This window comes from Fulmarus glacialis, unplaced genomic scaffold, assembly GCF_000690835.1.
Source record: "Fulmarus glacialis isolate BGI_N327 unplaced genomic scaffold, ASM69083v1 scaffold5054, whole genome shotgun sequence".
Lineage (NCBI taxonomy): Eukaryota > Metazoa > Chordata > Aves > Procellariiformes > Procellariidae > Fulmarus > Fulmarus glacialis.
In genome coordinates this window covers 1-12594 of record NW_009207274.1, presented here as the reverse complement: position 1 = coordinate 12594, position 12594 = coordinate 1, and the positions used below count along the sequence as shown (strand labels likewise).

The following is a 12594-nucleotide window of genomic DNA, read 5'->3' as shown; positions in this document are numbered from 1 at the left end:
GGAAAAAGTAAACCAGAAAGATGGTGCTTGGGCAAATGCCACGGAGTTAATTAAGGCCTTTCCCTCACTGGGGCATTTTTTCACGCATGTCTGTGAACAGTTTAGGGGAATGGACTGCTGAGCAGCTGTAAACTGGCTTTGGTTTTGTAGGGGGAAGAGGCACCATGTCCGCCCTGGCACGTCTTTCCCCCGCCGAGCTGCTTTGCTGGGCTCCGGCTGCCGTTGGGCTGTTCCCTTGCAATTACTGGGCACCAGCTTTCTGCCAGTGGGTCCTTCGGAGCAGTAAGACCCCGTGTGCCAGGGCTCCTGGGATGGACGCTGACCCCATAATCCTTCTAAAAGCCTCGGGGCCCTCTTTCCCCCCGGTTCCACTGTTTGGACAGCCTGCCTGGGGCCGCAGTCGCGAGCGCACGGCATGGGAAGGCCGTGAGAATCCAGCCCTCCCCGCTTCGACTAGTGCAGGAATCGTGTTGGGTGCCCACCTGGGTTTTCTCACCACCTGCCTCATTTACCTGCAAGGCTCAAATGTGGATTTTTAGACCTAGAGCTACCACCTCGGCCCCTGGGTCTTCTGTTTCTTCCACCAAAAATGGCTTTGTTTAGGATGCAGCTGTATATTTTTTTTTTTTTTTTTTTTTTTTTCTCTCTAGGCAGAACCTGGCCAGGGTTGTATTGTTTTTCAAGAGTGGCTGATTCATGGGCAGGTGTAGCAGTGACAGCTCAGCTGTACAGGCATGGATGGTTTGCACGATTCGACTGTGATTTGATACGATCCATGGACCAGCTCTCCAGCCGTGGGAATGGTGGGCTGTAGGGTGCCTGTGAAGGTTAGCTAGGGGATCACAGTGCCAGTGATGGGGGAATTAATGAATGATTAGGGGGTTTGCCTGGGGGTGGGGAGGGGGGTGTTGTCAGAGGTTGAGCAGGCTGTTTTTAGCATCGAGCCTATTAGGAAGACAAGACTGGAATGAAGACCTCCAGCCGCTGGAACATTTACTGGCACCATGGGACTAATTGATGGTGTCCCCCATTCACTCCCATTTTCTCTTTGAATTTAGAAACAAAACGACGAGTGTATCAAGCACCCCTCCTCTCAGCTTGTACCAGGAACCAGGGCTCTGCCTGATGACAGCACAAATCCATCTTAGCTCACTGGAGACTAATTGTGCCGTTAGTAGCAACATCCAAGGTGGATGTTTAAGATTATCTTTTGACTTGAAGTGTGTGCTATTCCCAGACTGCAGAGGTTTATAAGTGAGCAATTAAGTTGTAAGGATGGAGGGAAGGGAAAAGAGAAATGAAATTGTTGGCATGGGTGCAGAAGATTAAATTAGAAGTCTCTGCATGTGATGGTTCTTGGTTTAAATTGTCTCCTGTTGCTTACGCTCAAACCGCATCGATAGAGCTGATGTAATGTGAATTTTCTGGTTGTGAAAATGTAGGAGCAGGTGTCCTATAGCATAGATACTCTGCTCCTCAGGTCCTGGCTTGCTGCTGCCTCTCTTGCCATCCAACATCTCAGCATGCTTTTTTCCTGATCTCCAGCACCTCCTGCTGATGGAGTCTGGCCCTTTCCGCACAGCAATGCTGATCCTGCTCTTCCCTGGCCCATGCTTGGCAGCAGTGTGAAGTCAGTCAGTAAGTCAAGGACAGGGTTTTTATCCGAGTGTAGCTGTGCTGTGAGCGCTCCCTGCACAGCCACGTCCTCCGCTGCTGAATACATATTACATTGTAAAACTATACGTCTTGTTTTGAAAAACTCTGCTTTTTCTTGTATTTTTTTATGGCAGCTGGCCACTTTGCTGAATGCTCAGCAGCCTGTTATCAGGAACTGAGAAAAAGGGCTCCTGGGCAGGCGCAGATAAATCGCGGGTGCACGCTGTGGGTGCTCTGCACCTCTCAGAGCATCTCTGTGCCTGGTATGGGACACTTGCTGTGTCTGGGTGCTTAATCCCCAAGGGACTGCCTGGGATTCACTGCCCCAGTCTGGCAGCCTCCTTCCAGCTCTGCCCGTGGCCTGTGGCAGCTCTGGAATCCCACTTTTCAGCCAAGTTTGCAAGTCCCTCTTGCTGCTGTAGCTCTTGGGGAAGGGTTGGCAAAGTGTCAGATCACGGTCAAGGTTGGGTCCCCGTGGGCAGCGCCTGCAGCAGTTGGGGTTAACAAAGCGGTGGCATCTTGTACCTTTGGTAGCAGGTGGTTGGGGGCTTGCAGACCCCACTGGTGGGCTGGTTGCTCAGCCACTTCCACCTTGGTAGAAAAGCGTGGGGACAAACCTAGCAAAAATGGCAATTGCTTATAATCACTATAAACGGTGCAGTCGATGGGGAGCTAGTGAGAGGGTTTTTGCTCTGAACTAACTGCGTGGTTGGCTTGTGTTAGGGGACCCCCCCGTCTCAAATCAAGAATATTTTTGTTGAAGCATCATAGGAAGCACCGCAGAATTAATGAACACAGTTTTGCCATGCTCTCTGTGGGGTAGTGTGCCTTGCAGGGTCTTCACTTGAGGAGTTTGCATCGTCGTGGCTTGTGGACACTGTGACAATATTTCTTCCTTTGCTGCGCCCTAAAACAGTGAAGCCATTTCATTTCCTGTGCAGAGCACTTGAAATTTTAAGAATCATTCTTGTTTGGGGGCTGTAATTCTTATCAGAGTTGCTGCAGCGTATCAGAAGATATACTTGCACCCTGCTCTCTGGATATTCTCCTCAAATAAGATGCTCTGAACAAAATTAATTTTGCACACAGAGAGTAAACTGTATAACTAGAAACTGCTTCCGATATTAGGAAACACCAGACATCAGTACTTGAGGGATTTCTGAATTTATTGTAGGCAAAAGCGCTGGCAGGTAATTTCTAGTATAACCGAGGGGTTTATTTCCCTCTCACTGTCTCCTTCTGAAAAATGGTGTATGCTTTCCTATAAGCACAGGGTGCTGCTCTTTAACGGCCAGAGCCAGGCCTGCTCACTGTGTGTAAATGGCCTCGTAAGCAGGCAGATATTGCAGATTTTCTTACAGTCTGAGCAAGGCTCAGCAGCTCTGGAGGAGTGTGCGAATTGGTGGTTCTCAGTGGACGCAATTTGCAATGTGATCACAGGTATAAAGTTTAAAGCAGCTTGAATATTTGCTGGTTTTACACAACACTTACCCATGCTTTGGAAAGAGGAATTTGCATTTGATCTCAATTTTTCCCCTCTCTCCCCTTTTACAATTAGGATTCTAGCAACGGCTGGGACTGATTTTGACCTGCGGACCCTGCGAGCCGTCCGAGTGTTGCGACCCCTGAAGCTTGTGTCGGGAATCCCAAGTGAGTGTCATGATAATGTCATCTTCACAGCCAAAGGTGCTCTATAGCTTTTGGGGCATTACACGCTTTTCTGAGCAATATTTTCTTCCCCTGCTTCTTCATGGTCTGTGGCTCCTGCCCTTGCTAGGTTCTGATTCTCTGTCATCCCGTTTTGGGTACAGCCAGCTGATTTCAACACTGCGCTCCCAAATTTGCAGGTGAGAGGCAGGGATTTGTCCTAGGACTCCTTTGCCTTTGGGGTTGAATTAATTCTCCGGGGTGTGAATACCTGAGACCCGAATTTTGCAGCTTTCAGGCCCCCAGCCCTGAGCTTGGGTCTTCTGGCAGCTTTTACTAGCTGAGCATCTTGCACTGGGGATTTTACTCCTTTAATAAGGGGGAAAAACAAAGGGAAAGATCAGATGGGACTTGGCCTTGCCTACTCAATGGGCAACTTGATATATTTTACATGCTAACGTGAAGGGTCGGAATGCTCCGGTGAGGAGCTGCATCATGCCGTGCTGATGCCCTGAAACCATCAGAGTCCCCACACCGTTGCTTGCTGCCTTTTTATCCGTCACTGTTCACCAGCTGCTCTGCCCGCTAGCAGGGGATCGCTGGCAGGAGTGTATTTCACTTCTGAATGTGGAACAGAGAGATTTTTCCCTCCTGCAAGCGCCAGTGAAGGGGAACCGCTGCTCTGTGGGCTGCTCTGCTCCCCTCTGCATTAACCCCTCGGCAGCCAGGCAGCCCCCTCTCCTCCTGGGCCGTGGGTTGGGACCTCAGCTCTGCCACCTCCCCGGCTGCTGCAGGACTGAAATGTTGGTGCTGTAGAAATCCAACAAGGGGTTATGCTTTGCAATAACAGCACCAAAATTTCCTGAAATCAGCATCCTTTCATGGGCAGGGCTTGAATCTGAACTCCCACGCAGGAGAGGTCCTTGCCTAGGCTTGGGAAAAGTGTCATTAATTAACAGGATCTCTAATAAGGAGATGATGCTGGCTGTTTTTTCGTGGACTTCTTGCCTGTGCAAGGCAATAAGGTGTTTGTGGTAGTGACAGGCTAAGGATGTCAGAGAACTAAGGTGGCCCCTCAGGGGTGTCCCTGTCCTGGTGTGGGTCGCATATTCCCCCCAGGAGGACGCGCTCTCCCTCCCACCCAGTGATGTGTCCTGGACCAGCCCAATATTTTCCCACAGAGCATTATTTGCTCTCATGTTTTTGGTGATGCTGTGAAAGCTGTGTGCTGTGGTTTTCTTCCTGAAGTAAATGTACAACCTTGAGGTGCATTCATACACAAGCATGGTATATGCTTTTCTTCTACGCTCTCAGTATTTTTCCCATCCAACAGATCTTCATGATTTTTTTTCTGCATGCACCCGTATTGACCTCAGTAGTGCTGTACAAGCTGGCAAGACAATGATGATCCTTCTTTCTCCATACCTTAGGACAGGCCACCAAGGTGGCTTTCAACTGCTGCTTATAGCTGAAGTTTTTTTGTTATGTGCATCTGTATGACGTTATCTGACACCTCCATCTCTCCAACCTCTCTTGCCTTATCTCCCCTGGTTTTAATTGAAAATGAGCTTCAGTGCCAGTGATAAAGCTATGGATGGATAGCCCTGGTGACAGGGTTTTGTTTCTCCAGAAGCGGGGTGTGATAGGCACATCAGCATTGCAGCTATTCTGTGTCACGGAGGGAGATGGACCTCCTGTGCAGCTCAGCGCTCCCCCTGCCCTCCCTGGGATGCGGGGTACCACAGCGGTGCCGAGCTCTGCTGCTGCATCCACACTGCTGCAGGATCTGCCTTGAGGACCTGGTCAAGGTCTCCACCAGCTGCTGGAAAAGTCCTTTTTGTGTCTTTGAAGCTAAGAGACCTTTGAATCTGTGATCTGAAGAACAGGGGTCAGAAAAAGAGAACTCTCCTGATTGTCTCTCTCACATCTTGAGTGCATTATGGCTGTAGCATCTTTTTTATAGCACCCTGGAAAAAGCAGCATTGCTTGGTATTGCCAGTCCTAAACTTTCCCTTAGACAGCCCCTCTCTCCTACCTTGCCCTCATCCCCAAGCCCTTGTTTTCCTTCCCTCACTGATTACATGTTTTTCCTTGTCCCCACAGGCTTACAGGTTGTTCTCAAGTCCATCATGAAGGCGATGGTGCCCTTGCTTCAGATTGGGCTGCTCCTCTTCTTCGCCATCGTGATGTTTGCCATCATCGGGCTGGAGTTTTACATGGGGAAGTTTCATAAAACCTGCTTCTCTAACGAGACAGGTGAGCTTCGAGCTTTGTTCCCCTCCCAGTGTATCATTTCAATGCTTCTAGTGCCCTTCATCTCATTGGGATGCTTTCTATCCTGCTCTTATGTTGCTTCTCCCTTTTCCATGTTCACTGCATTCTCTCCCTCTTTACCCACCTACTCAAAGAGTTAACAGACTTTTGTGGTCACCCTACATGCACTGGGACAGATTCTCCTCTCTCTGTTACACCACCACGGCACCCCTGAAGTTGGTAGGTTGCTCTCAGCCTACAGAAACAAAGGTGCTTAGGGCCTTCTCTCATGGGAGAATTTTTTCACCGTAGAAATACAGAACCAAATTCCTCTTGTTCCAGCTTGTTGAAGGGTGGGGGTTTTTTTTTGTTATTTTTTTGATTCAGTGGTCTCTGTTTACATCTTCATGGGGTTTATCTCTATGAACAGCTGCTGAACGTTGAATTTCTTTGCAAGGTTTCTGGGGCAACTTGCACGGATATGAGAAAACTTTGGTGTGAAATAGTAAGACTGGAAAGACTGGGAGCAACCAAAAAAAAAAAAAGGGCAATAGATGGAAGGCAAGAAGCTCTTTGATGGAGAAAGGATAAAACTGTCCTTCAAAGAGAGAAGGGCAAGGGAAATTGGGCGGTGCAGATTAAATGATGTGTCTGCCTGTGAATGAGTTATAAACCCCAGAAGATGGAGGTGGAGAGGAGTTAATGCCCAGAGACCCTCGGCTGGCACCAGCTGCCATGTCAAAGCCAGCTGCTTGTCCATGGCTCAGAACTCATTCCAATTTAAAAAACCCAAAAGCCAATTTTTTCCATGTAATTTTTTAATATTCCTTTATAGTAGTGCTAATATGTGTTGGTTATCTGGGCTATCCACAGATGAAAATATTGTTCTTGTCTCCAAAATATTGCAATTTAAGGTACAAATGATTGTCTTTAAAACAGAGTCTTGTGTTTTCAGTGATTATCACTAATAGGTCTTAATATTGATTTATTTATATGCATTCAAATGGTAATAAAACAACATCCCTGCCAAATCTCTGGGCATCCTTCACAGTGCTTTCTAACAACAACATGGAAACAGTTTAATATATTCAGTTTACACAGAGCTTTGCAAAAGCGGGGTGAAATTGTTTTCTTGCTTATGTTCCCATGTAATATTAGAAAAACCTAACACAACTTGTAAAGGACAGTCAGGTGGTGTGACTTGTGAGCAAAGCACGATGATTCCTGGAAGAAATGAATTTTTGGACTGGATTTGTAGCAGAGGAAAATCTTTTTGCAGGGGGGTGTGTGTTCATGCCAAGCAGAACAAGTCTCAGCCTACTGCAGGGTCTCTGGGGCTACTGCAGCAGTTACAGAGGAATAATAACAACGGTGACAACACAGGTGTGTAGGAAGCAGAAGCGTTCTTGGTGAGATGGCAGGGAGAAAGCAATTATAAGCAGGTTTGCATTTTCTAGGAGCATTTTCAGGTCTGTTAAATTGCAACCAAGGTGGGTGGTTTTTTGCATCCTTCATTTGCAGGTAGCGGCTGCAGGCTGAGCTCCGAGGCTCTGTCGCCAATGGGTTGACTTAAGCCAGTGGGCTAAAGAGAAGAGTGATTAATTTTTTTTTTTTTTTTTGTCCTTCCCCCAGAAACTAGAATCATAGAATCATTAAGGTTGGAAAAGACCTCTAAGATCATCAAGTCCAACTAGCCTTACTAGTTAAGGTGAAAGGGAAAAATAAAACCGAAAGCTGTTTGTGTTCTCTGCAGACAATTCCCTGACATCAGTGATGACTGAGAGATCTCTGTGCCAGGCTTGGGGACTGAGAACAGATTTTTGTCATGTGTAATGTCGTGTGTAAGCGACTTTTGCTTGCTGGGTGGCTCCCAGCTAGGAATTGGGAGTGCAGCCAAAAAACTGTGGTGTGTTGCGTATCTCTGCACGGCAGCACCTGGCATCTCGGTGGGAGGACGCGGCGCGGCCAGGCTCGCCTCCCCCCGAATCCGCTCGCCGGGCGGGGTGGGAAGGTGCCTGTGTTTACAGGCACCGGCCTCTGCTTTCCTCAAGGGCTAACGAGCTGGTTGTCAGATGAATTATGGGGATCGATTCCACCTGCTCGGCGGGAAATGGCGCGATGGTGTTTCTGGAAAGGCAGTGAGCGGCGAGGCTTCCTGGCGCTGCGGTCCCTTGTGAGCGGAGCCATCATCCCGCAAAGCCATCAGCCGAGCCTTTTAAAACCTAAGTGCTCATCATCTCCAAAGAGGTGCATTAACAAGCCCAGGCCTGATACCACGGGCTCCAAAGGCCGGCTTGAGCGTGGAAATGTGAACCTCATTAAAGAGATGCCTCTGTCAGAGGGCAGCAAATTGGAGGAGGAGGAGTTGCTCGTGCTTCTTTCTGTTCCAAATCCCCAAAGTGAGCAAACTCCTGGGATTTTTCCTGGAATCAGGAGCCACGTGAGAGGTACCAGCTGCTACTTCAGCGCATTGTGGAGGGAAATGAGTAGAGGTGTCAGCAGCAAATGTTGCTATAGCCCTGCTAATCCAGTAGCCCTGGGTAGGTCAGTAATAAACTGCAACGAAGAGGGATGCTGGGGACCAAACTATGGCAAAAGGGTTATTCAAGGCCTTTGCCGCTCAGCCTGACAGACTGTTCTGAGCTAGTGGAAACATTTGTTTATCTTAATGAAAAATAGGTAAAAATTAATGGCAGTGCATGTTGCAGTGGATGTCTGACTTGTTTTCCTCTCCCTGCATCCTCCATGCTGTCCTGTTCTGCTGACACAGCGTTATTTTGAAGCAGCCACCCTCCACAGGTGACCGAGCCCAAGTGCCCCGAAGCTGCTCCAGGAGAGGAGGGCATCACATTTGTTTCCCATTTTTCCTTAAGACTCCTCTTTTCTCTGTCTTTCCCAGCCATGGGAGCAAGCACCAATTCCAGTCTCTTTTTTAAAAAAGGAAAAAAGAACCCCCAAAGCTTCGTAGTAGATGTGCATTGCATTTTCAGAGCATTACCTGGCAACAAGAGGCCAAACAGAGATAAAACTGGATTCTCTGTTAAGACACACTCACAAATGGTCTGCAAGAGCCAGATTTGGTATTTTCTTTTTGCACTAAGCCCTTGTGAAAGCCTGTGGTGACCCATATGGGAGCTTAATGCCCTGCATTAAGGTGTTGAGTCAACAGGAAAACACGTCACACAGACACACACAGAGAGCAGTATCCTGGAGCCACAGTGACAATCTTGTTTTCCTCCTGCAGGCTTTGCTCTATGGAATGATTATTCCTAATTATTGTTAGTGCTGATTTTGTTTTCCCCCTGGTGAATTTGATTTTGTGCAGTTTGCTGCTCCATTACCATAACGTGTCACTTTTAAAACCCTTTAATATTTCCCGAATTGCATCTCTGTGTAAATAGGATTATTACTTAGTATATTTATTTACTTTGAAAACCCAGCACTTTAGTTTTCCAAACTGCTCTGCATCGGTGCTTACAACATCTCTGGAGGGCTGCAACGCTTCAGACTTCACAGCTAACCCTAGAAGATGCTGGCCACCCTTCTGGCCATCCCTTGTGGTCCTTAACTATGACAGCCTCATCCTCCTTTGCCTTCTCGGGGTCTGAAATGAAACTCAGCAGAGAAACTCCATCCCTGCTGCAGGCAAGCTGACAGCTGGATGCTTTCCCTGCTACGGCATTGCCTTTTGGGGCAGAAATATGAAGCTTATAGAGGGGCTGGAGCTCTCAGTCCACCTTGCAGGCTGCTGTGGTGGTACTGCCTTGTGACGAAGCCGGGGGCTCCTCATGCAGCTGGTCTGACATCTCTATCTGGACAGCTTTGGGGCTATCCACAAGCAGCTCTTGCTTAAACCACTGGTGGAGAACCTGCCCTTTCGCTTTAACGTTATAGTGCCAGTATTTAGCACTTAGCTATGCTGTATGAGGGTGTATCGTTGGCTCACAGTGTTTGAAGTATGCACCATTCCTAACCCTTACTTTTACCACACTGGTATTTTGTGGCATTTCTCATATATGACATGGCTGAATGCTGGGGCGAACTATAAATTGTGGGCATGTACAGGGATGGCTCTACTCTACCCTGCCACTAAACGATCTCTTACAACATCACAGTATATAAATGATTACATGGGTGTAATGTCTTTTACATGCCCATAGTGGCTCAAGGAAGCCTGAAATGTGAATGACATTCATGCAGCGGTGTGAGGAGGATGCAGCAGCACCAGCTGCTTGACTGGCTTCAGTCGGTAACTTTTCTCCCTGTTGTTCTTCTCTGCAGGTGACGAGGTGGGAGATTTTCCTTGCGGAGAGGAGCCTCCTGCCAGGCAGTGTGAGAGCGGGACCACCTGCAGGGAGTACTGGCAAGGACCCAACTACGGCATCACCAACTTTGATAATATCCTCTTTGCTGTGCTCACCGTCTTCCAGTGCATCACCATGGAGGGATGGACCGACATCCTCTACAATGTGAGTCCGCTGATGGGGCTGTGGGACTCCTGGGGTGCTGTTACGTAGTGTTTGGAAAAGGTTGTTCTGGAAAAAAAGTAATTTAGTTTGTGCATTTTTTTCCCTATTGATTAGCACCTCACCCTGCTTTTTAGGAGGATTGTTCCTATTTTCTTGAGGGTTGTTCTGCAAGTCCTGTAAGAGCCTTTGAACCACTATTGTGGCGTGTGGTGGTTTGAGGCTGCAGACTTGCTTACCTGCAACATGATGTCTTGTGTCAGCATGGTGTTGCCATGTGTAAGAATTGGTGTGTGCTGCTCCAAGATGCTGGTGTGCTCCGTTGGAGGATGGGTGAGTGAGTAGGAGCATGTTCTCATGATGTCCCATAGAAAATCAGTTACCAAATCGCACATTATAGGGTGGCAAAACCAGTGACTCATTAATATTTTGTACCTAGAGGTTTCTTCTCTTGACTAGGTCTAGTCTTCATGATCAAACTTGTAATCTACATCAATGAACAGCATCAGCTGGATATTAGCACTGAGATCCAGTACTAGTTTTGGCAACTCCAATACAATTTTACAAAGCCCTATCCGTCACCTTCACACCTGGCATGATTTTCTTGGCTGTAGAGAAAATACATCAGGCTGAATTTCCTCGCTAGGGTCTTCGCTGGCGGTGCCTCATGCCAGCCAGGACCATGACTGCCTCAGCCACTCAAGGTCAAAACCTCTTGGTCAGTTTTACTATTTCTGATTTTACAAAGAATAGGGCAACTTCACCCGATTAGCAACAACTGAACGACTCCACTGTCTTTCAGGCAGTGTAATGCTCTCGTTTGTGTCTGTAATTTATACCTACCCTTTTGAGGTGTCCTGTCTTGAGAGGCAAGCACCTAACCCTTGCTAGCAGGCTGGGAATAGAGCCCTTCAGCTGGTTTCCAGCATCTTTTTCATATTTCCTTGCAAAATGTGACAGCTGCTTTTTGGGAGCTGTAAGGGACTTGTGTATCTGTTGCAGACCTGTTCTCCCCAGCTTTGTGATTTGCTTAGATCTTCACATGTTTCTACAGTGGGTGTAAAGTGCTATGGTTTGAGTCTGTAGGATGGTCCAGCTGTTTTGTACTTCCATTTTCTACGGTGGAAAAGGACTTTATCAAGTACAGGGGCAGGAAGGAGAGAGCGAGGGGTGATCGTTAGCAATGTATGGCTGCATTGGCTGCTGCTTTCTATTGACTGTAGAAGGAAGGACAATCTGACACCTGTGCACAGATGATCTGAATTACCCCACGCTGTCCTAGCCAGGAGTGCCAATGTGGAAAAATAACTAAGGTAGGAATTAATAATGCCTCCAGACCATTTCACTGGCCGCTAGGATTACAAAGTGTTTGGTCTACTTCATTATAGACTCTAGACCCATGCTGGGCTCTTTTGCAGACCTTCCTGTGAGGGTTTCTGTAGCAACGGGAAAGTATTATTAATATCAACCACAGTAAATTGCAAGGTACAATTCTGCTGTGCTTGAAGCCAATATATCTGATTTATTACCTTCCCCATTCATTGCTCAGTTCCTCCATTTCTTCCCAGTCTTTGCCCACTTAGAGCGATCTCTAGAAGGGCTCATTTCCACACTGCGTGCCCTCCCCTCCCCCTGAAACTTCATCACACAACCAGTTTCTCCTATTCTCATTCAGCAATCCCATTCCTTCCTTCTAGTGCCAACCGTTGTAAGAAAAGCCCATTAGCATCCTGGCTGGAATTGATTAATCAATATGTGGTGTATTAGATCATCTTCTCCCAAACTGCCTTTTGTACCACATGCAAAAACGAGAGCTTACTATTGGGGTATTGATTTTGGGGGTTGCTTTGCAAACTCTTATAGTATCATTCTAGATACCCATTAATCTAATTGGAAACAGACGCCTGGATGAGATGCGGTTGAGTATTTGTTGTATAATGTCAAGCCTTGTCTGAGACTCCAGCTTTAGTTTTAATGTTTGGTGGGTTCATGTCTCTGACAGATACGAGGGTCTCTGGACGGTCTGCTTGTTGGGTGGAGGGCGAGTGGTGGGTGTCGTGCCACAGGACCACTCGGCAGATGGTGTTCGTGTAAATAGTGCCAGCAGCCATCTCTGCCCCCTCTCCCTTGGCCCTGCGCCGCGTGCTGGGTCACCCCCTCCCTGTGCTGCTCTGCTTGCTGAGGAGCTGGCTGTGCTTTTGCAGGTTAGTAGCTGAGAAAAGATGTGGGTGGAGAAGACCCACTGTGTGCAGCCCTTAACTTTTTCACAGCTTCAGTTATCTGCTGTTTTCTGGCCGCTTGGCGTTCGTCTTAGTTTCTTCTCTGCCTACTCCAAGTTCATCACATTTAAAAATGAAACAAAAGCCCAAACCAGCTGCAGCAATGACTGAAAACCCAGCACGGTGGGCGTTTGTGGATGCAGTTGTCAGACTGTGCAGAGGTAACAGCAATGCATCCGTCCATCCAGCACTAGTCAGTTCAGCAACTGCACATTAATGCTGCCTGAATCAGCTGGATCCCTACTGGACCCATAATGGGTTGATACGGTGTCGTGGTTTAACCCCAGCCAGCA

The 12594-nt window shown here is 47.7% G+C and overlaps 1 protein-coding gene across 1 annotated transcript in view; it reads left to right on the top strand.

The window, feature by feature from the left end:
• LOC104075485 (voltage-dependent N-type calcium channel subunit alpha-1B-like) overlaps positions 1 to 10025 on the top strand; it is a gene marked incomplete at its 3' end in the record, with an annotated part of 12199 nt that extends 2174 nt beyond the window's left edge. Inside the window, exons 2-4 of the mRNA XM_009576013.1 lie at positions 3215 to 3306; positions 5407 to 5559; positions 9838 to 10025. Coding sequence (XP_009574308.1) covers positions 3215 to 3306; positions 5407 to 5559; positions 9838 to 10025 — 433 coding nt within the window. The remainder of the gene's footprint in view (positions 1 to 3214; positions 3307 to 5406; positions 5560 to 9837) is intronic.
• Positions 10026 to 12594: the final 2569 nt, after the last annotated feature.